Here is a 20,592-nt window from a genome sequence, read left to right as displayed (position 1 = left end):
ATTTCATTATAGTTCATTTGCTGCTGTCTTTCTTTTAAGTTATAATTAATTAGAAAGAAAAACAGCAGTGCTTGTTGTTGTCGGTTTTCTAAGAAATGTGGCTGCTATTGAAAATATTTAAAAAAATAACTGAGGATGTCCCGGAGTCACTGACAAAAACATTAATTATTAAATCTTTGTGTAATCAGTCGGCTGCTGTGGGTGTTTCTTTCTGTAGCTTGTTAATAATTTAGACTTTTTAACGAGTCATCAGGCGATTTTTACTGATGGTGACAGAGTTATAAATTGTATTTTGATTGATTCTTTTGGATCAGTTAATAATTAAGTAGTAAAGAGACATTTTGCTTATTAGAATTTAATCAGAACCTGTTCTGTACTTGTCTAGTGGACAACTTTGTGTTTCATTTAGTGCCTTTGCTAGAACTTGCTCATAATTAGTTTTCCTTTAAGTGTTGCCTTCACTGCTTTTGTGTGTGAGTTTAAACCCTGAGCACTGAACTGAAATGTCAGCTGTCGTCTGAGTTTACCTGAAGTCTCAGACAAACCCTGCAGGGTCTGGACAGAAGTTAAAGTCTCTCTCATATGCTGCTTTTCTGTTTAAAGGCTCAGTTCACCCAAATCACCAGAGAAAGAAAATACGTTTGCTGACTTTCCACTTGTTGTATTTAATTGTGAAGACATTTTTGTTTTCATGCAGGGTTTGGCAATATAGATATTTTATCTATCATCAATTATAATTTATGGAACTTTATGTCATCATATTTATATGAAATTCAGTTACCAAATGTGCCCCCCCCAAAAAATCCTGGTACTTCATCACTATCCTGCAAATGCAAATAACCAGAGATTTTAAAGGAATTCATTTGAGAACTTAAGTTTTTCACGTTTTTGTGTCACGAAATCGTCATAAAAAGGCTTCACACGTCCTCATCAGCTCATGTTTTAAAATCTCACCTGTGTTTTCAGTGTGTGAAACCAGCCTTCCTCTAACATTTATTTTTCATCAGTTCACTCCTTCTGGTCTCGACGGGTCTTAGTTCTTTGCCTTTGTCCTTCTTGCTTATCCATTCCTTTATTCGTCCATCCGCTCTTTCTTCTCCTGGTGTCATGACCCCATTACAGAACTTGCAGGAGGCCGACTCACCTCTCCTCCTTCTGTCCCCCTCTGCTCCTGGTCTTGTCTTTTATCTCTCCTCCACCTTTACCCCTCTCCTCCATCTCTCTCTTTACTTCCACCACTCGATCTCACTTCCTCACTCTCATCCATCCCTGTCACGGGCCCTTAGTGACCTGCCTGGCGGTCACCATGGCAACGTTCATCCAGGCCATCCTCTGCTGGAACCCCTGGGAGACCCCGTTAGACTCCAGGAGGTCACCTGAGGGCGGGGGTGGGGGGGTCAGAGTGCTAACTCAGCTCCGGTGATCGGTCACCAAACGTTGATCATTCGCTCCTACCCTTCAGCGTTGTCATCAGGGCTCAGATACAGCTGCAAACATCTGGTTTTAATTGGCTTTGTGTTGGACTGGAAACACCACCTGCTTGGAGAAAATGATGAGTACTCTTCAGTGGACTCGATGGGTGACATCACCTCCTGTGGTCAACCCATTTATTCTTATTCTTATACTGAAGAATTGCACAGTTAAATAACAAGAAAAACATCACATTCTTTCTTATTTTTAGATCAGAATATCCAGAAAAAAAGTTCCTTATCAAACCATGTTTTTAGCATTTCTGTGCTAAAGTTTGTTGTTGGCCAACACAGTAATACAGAATAATAACAATAAACTGAAAGATGTTGTTATAAATATAGATAAAAATATATTGGTTAGTATTTTTATCTTAAATATTAATATTTAACAAATGTTTTCAATAAGCGTCACTTAAACATGCTTCTTAAAGAACTGTTAGCAGCACGTTCCCTTCAAAATGAACTATGTAATGGAGACTCTGTTTCTAAGTTATCCGTATCTTTGGAAACCTAAGTTAAAATGAGTTTCATACACTGTGAAACCACCAGGGGACTCTCTGTGACATGAGACCTGCAGAGTGAATGGACAGTCTGTCTCACACACTCTGTTAATTAGCCGCTGCACAGTTGGAGTCCGTCCATTACTCACTGATCACTGGTCTGTACAGTCCTCACACACACACACACACACACACACACACACACGTTCAGTCTCCTTCACGCTTACATGTACGTATACACACCCTAATACATATTTAGTGTGCACATACAGTACATGGACCCCCTCCTCCCCCCGCCCCTCCCTTCCAGTTTTCATTACAGTTATAAATAATTCAGGGTTGGGGTCGGGGGCCCCCGGGGCCCCCAGCATCTGTCAGCACAGCTCTGTTAGACAAACAGCAACGAGTCGACCACGCTTTGTTTATGAACCACCTCCTCCACTCTGTTAGCCCGTCTGACACATGCACACACACTACATACGTTATGAATACAACATACATGCTGCATTCATAAATACATACACACGAGACTCCATCTGCACACACACATTACCCCCAGACTATGAAACATGTTTTACAGTGGGTGGTTTGTAACTGTTATACATTTCACTTTGCACACACACACACACACACACACTCTTCCACCCCATTTCTTTCCGGGGATCAGTGTTTGCTCCAGATGCGTTTCCAGTCAGTTACAGTGGATTGCTGGGTAAATTGCTCTGTCTTCACGCTGACAGACATTTCACGGTGGATATCAGGGAGCGAGGCGGCGGTCGTTCTGATTTAGATTAGCTCTCAGGTGTCACAGAGGGAAGGACTCCACCGTCCGTTTTGTCCTCAGCCTGCTCACTCTGTGTTGTTTGTGAAGGACAAACACAACATGAGACATTTTCTGCACAGCTTCAAGGTCATAGAAAAGTTCAGGACGATGAATTATTTAAAGAATAATTCAAAATAATGAATAGACATTATTAGGAAGGATGGGTCATCTCCAACACAGTGTGCCTTTGTTGTAGGTGCATTCAAATCTCATTTGTGTTTTTTCCATAAGCTGAAAATCTTTTGTCTTACATTGGTAGATAAAGACAGAAATGAACGTGTTTTCTCGTGTGCTACGCTGACCTTCCTCCTGTTGCTTTGTTGTCTGTTATTGTTCAGGCTCATGAGCGCTCAGAGAGTGTGGAGGTTACCTTCGTCACACAGCTCGTCAAGAAGCTGATGATCATCATCGCCCGGCCTGCGCGTCTGCTCGAGTGTCTGGTAAGAAAAACTGACCGTCGGGCAACTGATGATTTTCCTATACACAGTGACTGACCGTTGTCTGATGAAGGTGAAGGTGAAGCAGACTCAGTTCTGGGAGTCTGGAGGGACACACAAACTTCAAATTATTTTTTGAATCTATTGATTTTCAAAATACTATTTCCTTTTTAATCATAATCATAAGAAGCAAAACATTCATTGATATCGTTTATTGTTGATAAATAAGTACATGACTTAAATACATATTTTACGCACCTTTATTTACGTTTCTCTTTTCTGCCACTGTATAAATCTAGTCTGTGTTTCAGAATAAAAGCTTTATGCTTATGCTATTACATTTTCATTTGAAAATAAAAAAAAATTCACATACAAATATTATACAATAGATTAAATTGCTAACATGATGTAAATCAGTTAAAATGAGCTCCACCTCAACCAATTGCTGCTCTCAAATTCATGTATCAGTTGTAGTAATCCAATAATTAAAATCTAGTGATAATACTTACTTTATCTTTTGATGGAACACTTTGTTGATAATGCTGTTCAACATTTAAGATAAATGTATTTATCCAACACCAACCGGAGTGAAGTAAACAACAGAAAAATAACAACGTTAAGCAGAACAACACATGAACTGTAACTTTAAAGCAACTGACTGACCGATCAACAGACAAGAAGATATACTGCTACAAGAAAATACATGGGGCTCATAATACCAAAAAAAAACATGGTACTAAGCCTTATGTTAGACATACGTGTTAAAGTATGTTTTGATCACGTGTCATATCAATTTAATGTGGAAAATTTCCAGCCTTGGTTTCTTAAATGTTTTAATCAAAGCCCGTGCTGGTTGGTTATCTTCATCAGTTACACAGAGCAGGTCTGGATTTTGATCACACTGCTGCACAATGCTGTAAATTAGAGTGTGTTTGAAAGATTGTAATGAGAAATATGACCAGTATTAAGTGGAATAGCTTTTTCATATTGTACAGCTTAACTCCACGCATGGTTAATAAACAATTTAGAGCTTCCTGCTCTTCGGTGTGAAATGATTCAGCCGCGGCAATTCATTTATGGACTTCCTCTGAGAATTTTAAATCAGCCTAATGTACATGCACACACACACACACACACAGACATATTAACACCTCTCAGCTGGTGGTGCAGCGTTTTATGAATAAACTGCAGAGACACTTTCTTCACCCTCCTCACAGAGCTCCTTCAGTCTGGGTGATAATGGTGAATATCTGAGGTCAAACAGGTGAAACCATCCTCAGGTTGGTGCTGAAATGAGCCAAGGAAGGAGAAAGTAAAGAGGGGAGTAGAGATAAAGACAGACTAGAAAAAACGAGTGTAAAAGACAGACGGATAATTGGAGGAGCAGTGGAGGGTGAGGATGGGGGAGGGGTGGGGGCAGGAGTGGAGGCTGCCTGGGTTCCTACCTTGGTAGTTTTGACTAATCACATGCAGCTGAAGCTGTGACACCATACAGGATGGGTTTTTACAAATGGAAGCACACGGGTGGGTAGGTTGGTGGGAAGGGGGGGCGGGGGGGCGCTGGTGGCTTACTGTATGTGTGTGAGTTTCAGCAGTAGCCTCTACTGTGTCTTTGTCAGGGACACGGGGAAGTGTGTTGTTGTTGTTGTTGCTGTTGTTGTAGAGGCTGAAGCTTATTTTTCTGATGAGGATTTTATATTTTTATGTAAATATTCATCATTTTCTTTGTCTTAAATCTTTACCTTTCTTTCTCTCCCTCTGTCCATTCTGCCACCCGCTCACCCGCCCTGCAGGAGTTTGATCCTGAGGAGTTCTACCACTTGTTGGAAGCAGCAGAGGGCCATGCCAAGGAGGGCCAGGGCATCAAGTCCGACATCCCCAGATACATCATCAGCCAGCTGGGCCTCACCAGGGACCCCCTGGAGGGTAACGACATCACCACAATCTTAATTTTACTTTGTGTTATTTTATTTCAAGTGATGTAGTGAAGTGATGAACAGTAGGAGCAGGTGTATTGTGTGTTTGGTTCACTGTGTCAACCTAACATAACACATTTAAGAAGATTCTCTGTGTTTCTTTATTGTGGACGTCTCCTGTCCTGGTTCAGTTCGGTGACCGATCTCTGTGTCTCTGTAGAAATGGCCCAGCTGAGCAGCTATGACAGCGGGAACCCAGAAACCCCAGAGACTGATGACTCAGTGGATGTGAGTACATGAGCAGAAAACGTTGGATTCATGTAATGTCACTGTCACAGTGAATGTCCCTTTATAAAACATGACCTGCTAAAAGAACTGGTTGCTAACAGTTCAGCTGAATTAGATTCTCAATTATAGTTTTAAAAAAAAAAGTCAGTTTGTATATTTTTCTGTGAATATCCAAATGAGCAAAACAGATGAGCCACAATAATTAATTAAGAAAATAAAGTTGTTCCCCCTTGATAAATGACTTTGAAACGTTTTTTTTTTTTTTTTCTCATCCCTTTACTGGATGTAAACATTTTCTCTTTTTGTGTGTGTTCTTCAGAGCCGAGGAACCACAGTCCCAGCAGCTCCACCACAGACCAAAACCAAAACACCCAGAGAGGAAGACTTTGAAAACATCAAGCTCATCAGTAACGGAGCCTATGGGTACAGCAGCATATAATTTGTCTTGTTATTCTAATTCTAATGCCATCTGCATTCCAAAATAAGAGGGAAGACCTGGGCTGTAATATTAATTTTAAGATTCTGACTAATGACTAATTAGAGGAAAACATCTTACCACTGAAGTTTATAAATATCCCTTGGTTTCTTGTTTGCTGTAGTGCCGTGTTTCTGGTGCGGCACAAAGAGACCCGGCAGCGTTTCGCCATGAAGAAGATCAACAAGCAGAACCTGATCCTGAGGAACCAGATCCAGCAGGCCTTTGTGGAGAGAGACATCCTGACATTCGCTGAGAACCCGTTTGTTGTCTCCATGTTCTGTTCCTTTGAGACCAGGAGGCACCTCTGCATGGTGATGGAGTACGTGGAGGGTAAGATATTTATTATTACTGTTATAGTTTATCATTAGTAGTCGCAGTAGGCCTGTGTTGTGTAATCTTTTGTAATTCTGGTCTGTAGGTGGAGACTGTGCCACACTGCTGAAGAATATTGGAGCTTTGCCGGTCGACATGGCTCGTATGTACTTTGCTGAGACTGTCCTTGCATTGGAGTATCTTCACAATTATGGCATCGTACACAGAGATCTCAAACCTGACAAGTAAGACACACACACACACTTTTCTTCTTTGTCATCATGCTAAAATTTAAACACACAGCATTACTGTAAGTGTACTGTAAATTTTAAGCAGCACTTTGTGTTGTAAACGTTCATTTTCTCTCCTTCAGTCTTCTGATCACATCCATGGGACACATTAAGCTGACGGACTTCGGTCTCTCAAAGATCGGTTTGATGAGTTTGACCACAAACCTGTATGAAGGACATATCGAGAAAGACACCAGAGAGTTCCTAGATAAACAGGTACCAGCTCACATCTTCACCCTCTGGCACCTTCGTGAATTTTTTTTTTTTTTTTGCCATAAAATACAGTATAATGGGCAGTTATCTTACCAGAAAGTTAAATACCCTTCTGTAAATCATTTTTCTGCAAGCATTCTTCCACTTCCACATTTTATTTGCAGAACAACTGTGGGAGTTTGATATTTGATTTGAAATTCTGATCTAAATATTATGGGGTTTGACTGAATTAGCCTTTGTTCCTGCGACCACTCTGTCCGTGTCCTAAACTGATTTTCTGTGCGTCGATGCCTCTTCAGGTGTGTGGCACTCCAGAATACATCGCCCCAGAGGTCATCCTGCGTCAGGGCTACGGGAAGCCGGTGGACTGGTGGGCAATGGGAGTGATCCTGTACGAGTTTCTGGTGGGCTGCGCTCCCTTCTTCGGAGACACACCGGAGGAGCTGTTTGGTCAGGTCATCAGCGGTGAGTGGATTCAGTTCTTGTAACTCTGGTCATCAGTCACACATTTTACTGACCAGTTAGAGACGTTGTTAGAGCCCAGTCACACCAGCGTTCGCTGTATAACACAAACAGTTTGGAGCAAAATCAGCTCAGTTTAATGGATTTACTTGCAGAGGCAATATATATCAGCAACAACAAAGCCAGCAAGTGGACACGGATGAAAGACAAAAAGAGAGGACCAAGGATGAACTGAAAGTGAACTTTATTTTAAATGCAGGGGAAAAAACACTAGCTTTCATAAAGGCTCTTGGACTCCAGAAAATGAGTTCTTACATTATGGATCAAACACTTAAAAGTGGATGTCCTCCAGTTAAAGTATTGTTCTGTCTGTATTTTACTGTGAATGTTCAGTGTTTGAGTCTGGGGGCCTCCAGGAGACAGAACAGCAGACTGGATAGAATCATCAGAAAAGGACAGATAGAGATGTTATTCTTCAGCAGAGGAGCACAGGCCTGACTTACAAGGAATAAAATCAATTGTGATTTCTCCTCTGCGTCCTTTTCTCTTTTCACTTCCCTTTGATGAGCCGGAAAATCAATGATCATAAACCTGTATTGATCCCTCTGTATCTCTTTTATGATGGTCTGAGTCTGTCTCTCCATATTGATGCAGTGTGGTGATAAAGTACTAAGGGCCTCCTGATGCCTCAGTTGTGTTCTGTATTTCTCTTTTTCTCTCTGATATTTGTCAGTGGTTCTCAGACTTTGAGGGGTGGGAGGGGGGGTTAACACTACAGACAGGATGCTACAGACATGAGAGTATCGGAGATCGGAAATGTACTTTGCACTTTTCAGAGAACCAGTGTTCCACCTCGTGGTTTTTTTCTCTGTGGTCTCCAAGGTATTTAAGAGAATGACAGAAGCATGTGTTGATGTTTGTGTTTGTGTTAGATGAAATCATCTGGCCAGAGGAAGATGAAGCTCTGCCTCAGGACGCTCAGGACCTCATCTCCAAACTGCTGAGACAGAATCCACTGGAGAGGCTGGGCACAGGTAACACACACACACACAGGCAGCATGTTTAGACTCACAGGTAACACACACAGGGTCATATTAACGTTCCACTGGGGTCCTGGTTCGTTAAAATACATTCCGTGCATGTTATTGTGAAGTATTCTGGGTGTAAATAGTGTCTCAGATTTAACTGTCAGGGTCTGTGAGTAATTTAACTTTTACTTTGGAATCACTTGAACATCTTGTGCCCAAAAGATAAGACAGAATCTTGTGGGACCTCAGGGCTCTGCACAGTTCTTGTTTTTTTGCCCGATGATGTGTTCAGGGTAAATCACAGCAGTATTAACAGTGTTTTGCTTTGATGCTGACAGTTTATTTTTTAATTCACACTCAGAGTTTCATCATACCTGATAGAGTGAACAGGTTACCGATTGTTTCGCCCAGAGCTGGTCAGATCTCACTGATGTCTTTCCTCATGTGTCTCACTCACTGTTTCCTCCCCCTCTGTTCCTTTGCTTTTCATCCCCCCTTTTCATCCTCCCTCTCTGTCTTCTCCGTCTCTCCTTCTTCTCCACAGGAAGTGCCTTTGAGGTGAAGCAGCACCCGTTCTTCACAGAGCTGGACTGGAACAGCCTGCTGAGGCAGAAAGCCGAGTTCATCCCCCAGTTGGAGTCTGAAGACGACACCAGTTACTTTGACAGTACGTCTCTGACTGGTTTACAGTCTGAAAGTTCTCCGCTCACACTGTACTCAACATACAACCTAATCACTGTGTCTCTGTCAGCTCGTTCCGATCGGTACCACCATGTGGATTCAGAGGAGGAAGATGACACCAACGATGACGAACACGTGGAGATCCGACAGTTCTCCTCCTGCTCGCCTCGCTTCAGCAAGGTCCACACTCATACAGCCACACACCTCAACACCAATCATCCAAACACTGATTTCCTCCTGTAAAACTGCACCCTAACTCTTCTCTGTCATCAGCTGAAGAAGGCTAGAGTTTTTTCCGATTTTTATATGTTTTAACTGATTTAAAAATAGATTCAGTTAGATTTAAATATTCTGTCTCTATAAAGTATACATTTTGGCTAAAGGAAATCTGAGTCTTTAATTGTCACATGATGAGTTCAGTCCTAAACATGGACTCTCAGGTCAAAAGAGGTTAACAGGCTTTGCTGTGAGGTGACATCAGAGCTGAAGTATATAAAATGTTAAATGAAATATTAAATGTCATATCCCTTATGACTGGTTGTGTGCAGGTGTACAGCAGCATGGAGCGTCTGTCTCTGCACGAGGAGAAGAGGACTCCTCCTCCCACCAAACGCAGCCTCAGTGAGGAGGGAGGAGATCGTATCGACAGCCTGAGTGGACTCAAGTCCAGAGATCGATCCTGGCTGGTGGGATCTCCAGAGATGTGAGTTCTTCAGCCTCATAAGACAAAACAGACTCAAGCATTCATGGACTTTAATCCTTTATTCTTAATTTTTATTTTTTGAAGTTCCAGAGAACAAGAAGAAGCATAAACTATTGTCTATTTAGCATATTTTCTGCTGTTATGTATTAATTCACATAAGAAGCAAGCAGGAGATGTATCTCGTGTGTCAGCCTTATTTTGTACTTGTACATGTGTCTGAGCTTTCCTCGCCTTCTCCTCTCCAGCCTGAGGAAGCGTCTGTCTGTTTCGGAGTCGTCCCACACAGAGAGTGACTCCAGCCCACCTCTGACAGTCCGGAGGCGCTGCTGCTCCGCCATCATTGAGATGCCACGCTTTGCCATCTCCTCTGAGGAGGAAGGAGGTCAAGGACAAGGTAAAGGCCACAGGAAGGATCTACTGATGGCCTGTAGTCACTCGCACTCCAGAGCCTCAGCCCCGAAATAGTGGACAGAATAAAAGGAAGTTGTCGCTGTGGTACATTACAGTGTGTAAAATATGGCATGTTACACTTTCTCTTTGGTTTGTGGAAGTTGTCCATCCCCACCAACAGCAACACAGTGTGAGGGTTACAAGCAACCTATAGATGCCAGACGACCATGTGTGAGGCAAATTCTCTGAAACAGCCTCGTTTTGAGAATGGTTTTATAAACTGGATATAATGAGCTGTGACTAGGTCTTAACCCAGCCTGTCCCGTGTCTCTCAGGTGCTGCTGGAAGTCGTAAGAGTCCCAGCCTGCTGGGCCCGAGTGCAGTGAGGGGCCCACGGAGCGATGAGCTGCCCCTCGCCATCCCAGAGCTCCCAGTGGAGAGGGAGCTGAAACTGGACGAGTCTCCCACCACCCCGAGCTCCACCTGCAGTCAGCTGAGCAAGGCCACTCTGACACGTCAGTGCAAACACAGACTTCAGAGACACAGAGAGGATGTAACACAACAAGACAAAGCTTTGACATTAGTTTTTAAATTAGTTTTTTTTACAAATACTACACCCTATAAGTGTTTAAACGTTCTTTAATTGGGATTGATCACAATTTCAGTCACATAAATGTTTGTCTAATATTATATGTCTTATAGCATCGTCCTTTCCCTCCTGTCAAACCGGACTACAGAGGAAAACCACTTCCAAAATCTCTATTAAATGTTTGGGTTGTGAAAGTTGGGTTGAAAAAGTTTTTTTTAGAGTATTAAGTCTGATATTCACAGAAACGTTGACCCTGAATTCCATCTTCCTCTGTCAATGCAGCGGGCAGCTCAGGCGATGTGTGTGAACGTGGCAATGGCGGTAATGGTGGTGCCAGTGGAGCCGCTAAAGGTGCGGCAGACAGCGACTCTCCAGCGACTCCAAAAGCCATCAGTGACCTGGCGGCTCGCAGGGCTCGCCACCGGCTGCTTTCTGGAGACACAGACAAACACACAACGACTCCGAGCTCCAGACCGCTCAACAAGGTCATCAAATCGGCCTCCGCCACCACACTGTCACTGATGATCCCCGCAGGTCAGTGAGTCAGTCTGCTAAACACGAGGATCACATTTAATCTGTGTTGGAGTTTCTTTTACATCACATGTATCTTTCACTTTGATGGTAAAGATAAGATGCACTGATGATTTGATACATACAGGTAGAAAAAATAAGGTAGTAAATACGCCAAGTTCACCAACCAAAGTCTACCTCTTCTCTCGGTCCGTAGACCACCACGGAGCCTCGCCACTGGCCAGCCCAATGTCACCCCACTCACTGTCGTCCAATCCATCATCTCGAGACTCCTCTCCGAGCCGGGACCTGTCCCCGGCGGTGAGCAGCGCCAAACCCGCCATCGTGATCCACAGAGCGGGCAAGAAGTACGGCTTCACCCTGAGGGCGATCAGAGTCTACATGGGAGACTCTGACATCTACACCGTGCATCACATGGTCTGGGTGAGTCCTCAGATGTGTTAGCTGAGAAAATTCAGTAAGTTTGAGGGGTCACACTCACAAACAACATTTGTTTATTTGTGTTTAAACCAGCTTTTTCTGAATGAAATAAAATGAGGTCACATTTCAGCTGCTGCTAAATATGAAATGAAAAATCTTTATTTGACATTTAACCACAGTGATACAGGTATTAATATCAGATGGGTGCAGGCCTGTCAGGGTGTTTTTCACTCAGACTCGCTGTGTGATAGTGACAGTGTGGTTTCAGTGAGCTGGGATTCTTGTTGTTGACAGAAGATGGCAGTAAACAACAATACAACAGCCTCAACCCAGAGGTTCAGCTGTCTCACGCCACTGTCTCCTTCATCCTCCCTCTTCCCTGTCTCCCTCTTTCTTCCACTCCCTCTCTCATTTCCCTCTCTCTCTCTGTCTCTCTCTCTCTCTCTCTCTCTCTCTCTCTCTCTCTCTCTCTGTTCGCCATCAGCATGTGGAGGAGGGTGGTCCGGCCCACGAGGCGGGGCTGAGGGAGGGAGACCTCATCACACACGTCAACGGAGAGCCGGTCCATGGTCTGGTTCACACCGAGGTGGTGGAGCTCATACTGAAGGTACAATCACAGTATCACTCACAAGTATTACTCAGCTCTATTTGTGTGCATTAGTGATTTAAAGTGATTCATCACACCAGGATTATTTTCATGTTTGTTTTTAGTTTTCTCTTCTTCTCCCAGTGTTTTAAAAGTGTGAAATCAAAGTACATCTTTTTAACTGGATAAAATCCGTGTGAACAGAAAAACACCCACACACTGATATCTAAGTGAGCTGAAACTGAAAAAAAGAAAACAACATCAAAAAAACTTTTCCTGTTGTCCCTCAGAGCGGTGCTAAAGTGTCTATCTCTGCCACCCCGTTCGAGAACACGTCCATCAAAGTCGGCCCTGCCCGAAAGACAAGCCACAAATCCAAGATGGCGAGACGCAACAAGAAGACCAAGAACAAGGAGGGCCAGGACAGGTGAGACACACACCTGTCTTATCAGTCATCACTTTGTGTGTTGCATGGAGAAGCACACTTATGTGGATTCATGAGTTGATCCCTCTCTGTGTTTTGTCTCGCAGTAAGAAGAGAACATCTCTGTTCAGGAAGATCACCAAGCAGGCGTCTCTCCTCCATACCAGCCGCAGTCTGTCCTCTTTGAACCGCTCCCTGTCCTCAGGGGAGAGCGGCCCCGGCTCGCCAACACACAACCTGTCACCACGGAGCCCCACGCAGGGCTACAGGTCCACGCCAGACTCTGCCCACTCAGGTGAGAGGCACAGGCAGACACTCACCTGTGTACTGTTGTAAAAGTTATTAACAAGTGAAACTAACTAACTCCTCGCTATAACTCTTCTGCATCACTAACCCCCCCCCCCCCCCCCTCCCCCAGTTGGTGGAAACTCGTCCCAGAGCAGCTCCCCCAGCTCCAGCGTCCCAAATTCCCCGGCGAGCTCTGGCCACATCCGGCCCAGCTCCCTGCACGGCCTCGCCCCGAAGCTCCAGCGCCAGTACCGCTCTCCCCGACGCAAGTCTGCCGGCAACATCCCCCTCTCCCCTCTGGCACGAACGCCTTCACCCACACCTCAGAGCAGCTCACCACAGCGCTCTCCCTCTCCGCTGCCCAGCCATGCTCTGGGCCAGTCTGCTGCTGGCCAGTCGTTCCCTGTGAAGCTCCACTCCTCCCCTCCCCTGGTGAGGCAGATATCCAGACCCAAGAGCGCCGAGCCTCCACGCTCTCCGCTCCTCAAGAGGGTGCAGTCAGCTGAGAAACTGGCTGCCTCCCTCTCTGGCTCCCCCTCGTCTCCCTCTGGGGTGGCAGCAGCGGGGGAGAAGAAGCTGGCCGTGGGAGCAGCTGTGGGGAGTCGTAAACACAGCCTGGACATCTCACATTCGGAGTTTAAGAAGGAAATTCTGCAGCGGGAGCCGAGCCTGCAGAGTCTTCAGGTACGAGTTTATCTCACACCACTGCCTTCAGCACCCAAATCTGATTCAGATACTGATTCCATTATAGTGTCTTTAAATAAGAAGGTTTAATGATGATGAAATGACTTTAAAGACCTGATGATAGGGACCATTAAAAGTGTTCACTGTTAAAGCAGCGGTTCTCAAATGTCCCCCAGGGGACACAGAGGCGTTGCAGGGATAACGCAGGTTAACGACAAAGCTGTTCTACAGACTGTGAAGCTTCTCCTTTCACTGTGCATATTTTGGGATTTCTCTTATTTTGACGAGGCCATTCTGTGTCTTTTTCCTCACTGACCGTCAGGAATCAGCCAGCGAGGGCCTGCTGTCCTCAGCAGGACGAGGCGTGGAGAAGGGCAGCCTGCAGAAACACTCCTCTTCTAGGAAGTTAGGGCGTCAGGAAGGGGACAGTGCCCTCATCGCGGTGTCCGGCTCGCTGGGTCTGGCCCCCGGGAAGAGCAAACTGAAGGACAAACTATCGGCCATCCGGCAGGACAGAGCCGAGCGGAGGGAGTCGCTGCAGAAGCAAGACGCCATACACGAGGTCGATTCATCTGAGGACGAGACAGATGAGGGCTCAGAGGACAGCCAGGACGGACGCAGGGGGGCGACCTTCACCCCTCCTCCCCTGCTGAGGCCCACCACTGTGAGAACAGGCCCTGGAGGCACTCTGCCATCCCTCTGCCTTTCCCCCTGTACCCCTCATGCTACATTCACCCACACAGGGCCCTCACAGGCAGGCAGGTCCACTCCCACACAAACCCTCCCTTTGGTCACAGAGAGAAAGCCCAGTCAGAGCACCTCCTCCCCTGGACTAAAAGACAGAAGCTCTGCCTCATCCACAGAAGATGGTGTACAAGAAGAGAGGAAGGTTCAGGAGCACAGCGGTACCACAAAAACCACTCAGGGCCCCCTTCCCTTCTCCACTCCAGGCAGTGCATTCATCTCAGTCAGCAAAGACACTTTTCTTAAGCCGGCTTCTCCACAAGACTCGAAGAGCGTGAGGGGTAAAACTGGTCTGTCAGAGTCCAGGGTTGAAGACCGAACTCTGGACAGCCCTAGAACCACAATCCCATCTACCACAATCACTACAAGCACTCCTGACCACAGAACAACCACAAGTACTACAGACTGCCAAGCCACTGACAGCCGAGAGACAGCCCGCACCTCCTGCTCCTCTCCAGGCATCTCCAAGGAGAAGAAAGAGGCAGACAACCGGAGACTATGTGCAGCTGCTGCTGCTGCAAGTCTGAGCACATCGTCGTCATCATCCACTTCCAGCTCCAACTCAAGTTCAAGCTCCCCAGTTCCGCCCCCTGAGAGTGGCGTGGACAAAGTGGTGTCCCAGCTGGCGATAGTAGCTAAGAGCGTTCTTGGTCCTGTCAAACTCAGCACAGCTGCAGACAAGAGCCAGAAGGACCAGAAACCATCCAGAGGTGGCATCCCAGAAGTCCCACCAACTGACCCTCTTTCATTTCCCTCCAAACAGCTTCCGACCCCTCAGTCGCCTCACCTTTCAGAGTCCCCAACCAGACAGAAAACTGAGCGAGTTGCTTCACCCACCACCTCGCAGAGATTGGCCAAAACCTCAACCCAAAAAGACTTCCTAGCCCCAGCACCGCCATCCTGTAAGGATGTCCCAGAAAGACCCACATCAGGGTCTGCAGGTAGGGAGAACGCGTCCACCTTTTCATCCGCACAGCGGCTGGGTGCAGCAGCAGCAGCTCAGCCCATCCTTCACACGAGCCTCCCCACCTCTGCATCTGAGCCACAGCGCAGGAGGTCTGAACCCCAGACGACAGCCGCCGCCGCCAACGCCACGTCCACCTCCTCGCAGCAAGACAAAGCAACCAGCAAGAAGACGTAGCAGCAAGAACCAGAACAAAATGTACAGATCACACCACTCAGTGCTGGCTTGGTTTTAAGACTCACACAAACTGCATGTTTGGAAGAAAACAACATATTAGTAACTTCGCACTTACCAGAGAGTTTGACCTTCACAGCAACAGAAAGGTGTAGAGAGAGACAGAGAGCTATCAGAAGCAGAGACAGATGTGGTAGCCCTAGTTCCATTCCAGCTGTTCTGTGCTGTTTTTGTTCGTGTGAGTTATTTTGGTGTCCTGACGCTTTGGTTCCTGCTTTAAGACTAAACGCCACAAGATAAGGCGTCGGCGTTCCCTCTCTTCCTGCAGACGTGAAAGGGGCTAGAAATAAAGAGCTCAGTGGTCCGTGCACATACAATTTTAGAGGTGTAGAAACATTACACTCAACTTTCTCACCCATGGTCTTCGTCTGCTGCCTCATTATCTTTCACCTTGATGTTCAGTAGAGCCTGCACCCGTGTTCCTCACAGTTCAGGCCGTGTTTTACCGAACACACTTTCTTTCCTTGCCCAACAACGTCCACTCAGCCGTGACTGGAAAAAGATTGTATCTCAGCAATAAAGTCCAGCGTATGTTTAGCAGTCTGTGTAAATGCATTACCGTGTGTTTAATAGGAGTAAATCTGCACCGTCAATGAACACTCAGCACCCAGCTAACTTAGCCAAATTCAATTCTCCTCTCGCTGTACTCCCTGATGATCCGACTCTGCAGGTCTTGTGAAGGGGCGATGTATTCCCCGAGCACAGGCTCCAGGCGTGGTTCAGCAATGTGAAGAGATTCGTTTGAATGCCATCGTTGCGTTAGATAAGGTTTGTGTGGATGCATCAAATGGTGGAGACGTGAAAGGTGCAGCCAGGCACAGAACTGGAATGAATGAATCTACAGTTTAAATCCCAGATTCAAAGATGTATTTATGAGATGCAGACTTTCCCAAATCAGTCTGAACTCTCGACCTTCGCCTTGACAACAGGCTTGATGTAGCAGAGTTAGTTTCAGTTCTCTCCAAGTTAAATTTCAAATATCTGGAAACCACTGACTGACTGCCTGGAAAGTAGGGAGCTTTATGTGATGCCTCTGTCAGCAGAGTCAGACCAGGCTTACCTGGTGTGTTTTAACTCACAGCTTCGCCTGTGTTTTAGGTCCAAACACATCCAGTCATGAAGCCAAAGATTTAAACAATTTCCTGACTTTACACAGACTCTCGGCTGGAGTGAAGGATCCAACCTGACTGGGATAGTTTTAGAGACACTGCTCTGTCGGACCACCACCTTTTTATTTCTGGCCCCATCAGCCTCTGGAGGCTGCAGTAGTTTTATTTGGTATCTGGACCAACTTGCTGTGTTTTTGCCTCTAATCCTGTAAAGTTGTCCGACTTTACATTGTGTGAGTGTGTGTGAGAGGGAGAGAGCGTTTGTTAGTTTGTGCATGGTTATGTATATATATATGAGTATTTAAAGTTCTGTTGTGCATCTGTTTTATACCTTGAGTGTGAGAGTGAGAGTGTGTGCGTGTGTGTGTTTTAGGGTTAACGCTGTTCAGGACTCCCTGCTACCTGTGTATGTGTGCTGAGCTCTCTACATGTCTGTGTTGGGCGTCACGTTTGGCACAAATCCTTTACGTCATTTGTCTGATAAAAAAGACTAAAACTCACTAAAAGCGAAGCTGGTACAGACGTTTGACCACTGACTGCCGTGTGTGGAGTTGCAGCTCAGTTCTATTGTTGCTTCAGTAGGTAAAAACAAAATGCAGTTAGCCTGTTAAATTCAGTTCCACCTGTTTTTTTGTGTTGTTTTGTTGTTGTTGTTTTTTTAATATGCCACCTCTATTTTCCTTTGTTTCCTTCTGTGTTGTCCTGACGACATCTTTGATTCCTACTGTACGTTTGTTTCAACAGTTTTTATTTTGTTTTTTGGGGTTTTTTTTTTTTTGGTTTGGTTTGAGTCATATTTTGAAGAAAGTCACCTCTTTAAATTCACACCGAGCCCCGACCCAGGTGTGAGTCCACTCGCGTTGTACATTTAAACGTTGCCTGCAGGCTGACGTTGTCGTGCTGAGTTTTAGATGAACTAAACCTCCCTCAGTGTTTTGTGTCTTTAACGACAGCAGAGTTCACAGATTCCAGTTTAATTACGAGCCTACTGGCTCATTTAAAGGACACTGTTAAACTGACATCAACACTGTCTCTGTATTATGTTTACATGTTTATTTTTTTGTGTTTTCTTTTGTTGTTGGGGTTTTTTGTTTTTTGTCAATGGAACTTGTTGCCTGTAGCAATCAAACCTCCTCGGGCAGACTAGGATCATTACCAACAACTCGTCTGTGTGTTTAGGCGACTCCTGATCATTGCGTGGTGTGTTAGTATTTCGTGTGATGAAGAGGTCGTCTGTGATGGAGGAAGATTCAGTGCACATATGTCAAAATCATCTCCGCTCTCATGCACAGTGCTTGTGGTCCTGTGGCGGTGCAGGAGTGTGTTACCGGGTGTGTCTGTGGAATAGATCAGTGGTGCTGAGACCGGCACAGAGGAAGCAGGAGCTTTTGACCTCTTAGGATCTGCCTGCGTTATGCTTCGGCCAGTCGGGTGACTAACGACGTCTTTCTTTGGTGGTGTCAGACCTGAACAGAATCGCTTTTGGTCATTTAACCCTCTACATTAGATGTTATTCATACACAACCCAGACTCCTCGGCTCTCAGCGCGGTGTAACCAGATGATTGACTCAGTCTCAATGCGCTGCTCAGAAACTTAAGAGGTGGCACGAAAAAAGCAGAGATCAGTCTGCAGCTGAGACATGAGTGTGAACACAGACAGATTCATAAACACTGAAGCTTTACAGCACACGAGGACAGAACTGTGAGGTTCAGAAAAGTTTGGCGGAGAAAACAGAGCCGGACTTTGGTTCAGAACCAGGTCCAAGGTGATAAAATACCAGCATGAGATTCTCTAAACGTAATAACCCGAGTGTGTTTGTGTGTAATCATACACAGTCCAGCCCATCTGCTCTCTGCTGGTTTTCCTATTAATGTTACATGGACAGCTGCCACACACACACACACACACACACTCCCCTTCTCCTGTGTGTAAAGATGATGGTGCAGCCATCTGCTGGAGAGTGAAGCAAGTGTCAGTTTTCCTGGTGGAGTCATTAATCTCAAGCCCTGAGCCTGTTGACCACACATGCACACACACACACACTACCCAGCGTCCCTCTGGCTCCTCTGTCCTGTCCCGGTCAGTTCAGCAGTTACACTCAGCATTTTGTTCGACCTCCAGCTTGTGTTTACCCATCATGCACCTCTGCTCCTCTGTGGCCAGGGACCACAAACCGACACACACAGCTACAGCTATAAGTTCATTAAACCACAAGTCAATAGAAAATCCAAACGCTCTGAAAGTCAGGGTTTGAGGACGTGAGCTGTGTCGTCAGGTTTTATCGAGCACGGTTTGTTACTCATCAGGGTTCAGAGACATTTTTGAAAGGTTTCAAAGTTTTTGAACAGATAATTTACTTTGAGAAACATTAAGATATTTTCCTACAATCAACAAAGACTCTGAAGTTCTGAGATGTTAAATTTTGTACAAACACTTGCATCTGTCCAACCCTCACTTTAGCCATAAATTAGATTTTAATCAGGAACCAAAAAAATTAGGACACAAGATTCTAAATTTGCGGAGACAACTGAGTCAGTCAGTAACAAAAACACACAGAGCCTGTTCTTTGCACACAAGCTGAAACTCAGAGCACAGCAGAGCTCATTAGGTTTGACCTGAAAATGTTTAAGTAACATCAAGCGCTTTTCATTTAGCTCCATCAGTTTCCTTTAAAATAAATCCTAAAGAAACTGAAACCCTCAGATCCCGACTCTGGAATTTTCCTGTTAAAGCAAATCAGCCAGAAATGTGAAAGTCTTTTTAGTCAGCCAAAACAACTCAACATCAAGTTTTTCATTGATAAAACTCTGTAGATACAACGCAGCTCCATGTCGGTTTGTCCTGTTAAAACCTGTCTGCCAAGATTTCCCCAGTCAGCAGCTGCAAACTGAGAAAATTTTCAATTTAAAACGACAAATCTCTCGCTCAAGCTGAAATACTGTCAAGATTTTTCTGTCCCATTGTCAAAGTTTTCTCACTGATTAACTCATTGGCCTGTCCTGTGGAAGACAAATCTGTCAAATGTGTCCACTTATATTTAGTAAGCTTTGTGTTGCTGATACTGTCTGTACTTGCACTCAGATACCAAACCTCCACTGTCTGATTGACTGATTATTGTAAGTTGTGGGTTTGTCACTTATGAGCTTCCGTACACCTCTGACTCTGAGCAGGAACAGTTTCAGTTCTGTCTCTGAGGCACATAGATGATTTAAACATGTGACTTTGGGTATGACGAGGTACGAGGCCAAGCCTTTTTACCACTACGGCACACAGCACATATTCACACACACACATACACACACACACACACACACACACACACACATACACACGTTCTAAACCACCATTAGATGAGATTCAGTGATGTTTCAATGTGCAGTCCGTTAAGCTTGTATCTGTGTCTGAAGAGGCAGCAAAAACCGTCTTTTATTGACTTGTCTCTTGCAGACAGTCGCAGTATTTCCCAGCTGTGTGTGTTGTGTGTTTGATGCGATGAAGAGGAGGAGGAAGATTCAGGCGTGCACCGTAAAAGCTTGAGAAAGACGTTAAGAGAGAGAAAAAAAAACATTGCTAGAGTAAAACCAGTGCAATATCTTTTTATTTTTTATTGTGGTAAAAGCATGTTGTTGTCAATCTTACCTTACAACAATAATAAAGTTTTTTTTTTTTTATGTATGGATCAGAGTGCTGTGTGCTGATTGTGTTTTATGATGTGTTTTCTCTCGCTCTGCTTTATCATCATGTTTTGTTTGGAACATCATGCTTTTTACATTAAGGCAGAGTTTTGAGGGGAGGCTTCTGCCACTGAACTCACATAAAGTCAGAAACAATAAGTGATAACAGGCCCCAGGTTTAAACCGTGGCTCGGGCTGCAGGGAGCCGCTACACTGCAAAAAACTCTCTGCCTTATCAAGTTCTTTTAGTCTGTGACTCAGTCACCTTAAAATCCTGCTCTCATTTTTATACTTTCATATACCAGTCCTGTCAAACAATGAAAAGTTTTTAGTGTCAAAGTTAATTTCATTAAG

General features: G+C 45.0%; 1 protein-coding gene across 3 annotated transcripts in view; it reads left to right on the top strand.

Moving 5' to 3' along the window:
• The window catches only part of mast2 (microtubule associated serine/threonine kinase 2), a 112,415-nt gene extending 92,176 nt beyond the window's left edge, over nucleotides 1–20,239 (top strand). For all 3 annotated transcript variants that reach the window (XM_041039620.1, XM_041039619.1, XM_041039621.1), the window contains 21 exons: nucleotides 3,131–3,232; nucleotides 5,023–5,155; nucleotides 5,366–5,433; nucleotides 5,753–5,856; nucleotides 6,033–6,241; nucleotides 6,330–6,468; nucleotides 6,597–6,729; nucleotides 7,026–7,191; nucleotides 8,121–8,222; nucleotides 8,761–8,883; nucleotides 8,968–9,077; nucleotides 9,446–9,600; nucleotides 9,846–9,994; nucleotides 10,326–10,505; nucleotides 10,862–11,113; nucleotides 11,307–11,533; nucleotides 12,015–12,137; nucleotides 12,407–12,543; nucleotides 12,648–12,835; nucleotides 12,959–13,512; nucleotides 13,835–20,239. In XM_041039620.1, the coding sequence (XP_040895554.1) occupies nucleotides 3,131–3,232; nucleotides 5,023–5,155; nucleotides 5,366–5,433; nucleotides 5,753–5,856; nucleotides 6,033–6,241; nucleotides 6,330–6,468; nucleotides 6,597–6,729; nucleotides 7,026–7,191; nucleotides 8,121–8,222; nucleotides 8,761–8,883; nucleotides 8,968–9,077; nucleotides 9,446–9,600; nucleotides 9,846–9,994; nucleotides 10,326–10,505; nucleotides 10,862–11,113; nucleotides 11,307–11,533; nucleotides 12,015–12,137; nucleotides 12,407–12,543; nucleotides 12,648–12,835; nucleotides 12,959–13,512; nucleotides 13,835–15,397 (4,917 nt within the window). In that variant the 3' untranslated portion in view covers nucleotides 15,398–20,239. The remainder of the gene's footprint in view (nucleotides 1–3,130; nucleotides 3,233–5,022; nucleotides 5,156–5,365; nucleotides 5,434–5,752; nucleotides 5,857–6,032; nucleotides 6,242–6,329; nucleotides 6,469–6,596; nucleotides 6,730–7,025; nucleotides 7,192–8,120; nucleotides 8,223–8,760; nucleotides 8,884–8,967; nucleotides 9,078–9,445; nucleotides 9,601–9,845; nucleotides 9,995–10,325; nucleotides 10,506–10,861; nucleotides 11,114–11,306; nucleotides 11,534–12,014; nucleotides 12,138–12,406; nucleotides 12,544–12,647; nucleotides 12,836–12,958; nucleotides 13,513–13,834) is intronic.
• The last annotated feature ends 353 nt before the right edge of the window (nucleotides 20,240–20,592 follow it).

The sequence above is a fragment of the Toxotes jaculatrix genome, chromosome 6 (assembly GCF_017976425.1).
Source record: "Toxotes jaculatrix isolate fToxJac2 chromosome 6, fToxJac2.pri, whole genome shotgun sequence".
Lineage (NCBI taxonomy): Eukaryota > Metazoa > Chordata > Actinopteri > Toxotidae > Toxotes > Toxotes jaculatrix.
Note: the sequence above shows the minus strand (reverse complement) of the source record. Positions and strands in the feature narration are given on the sequence as shown.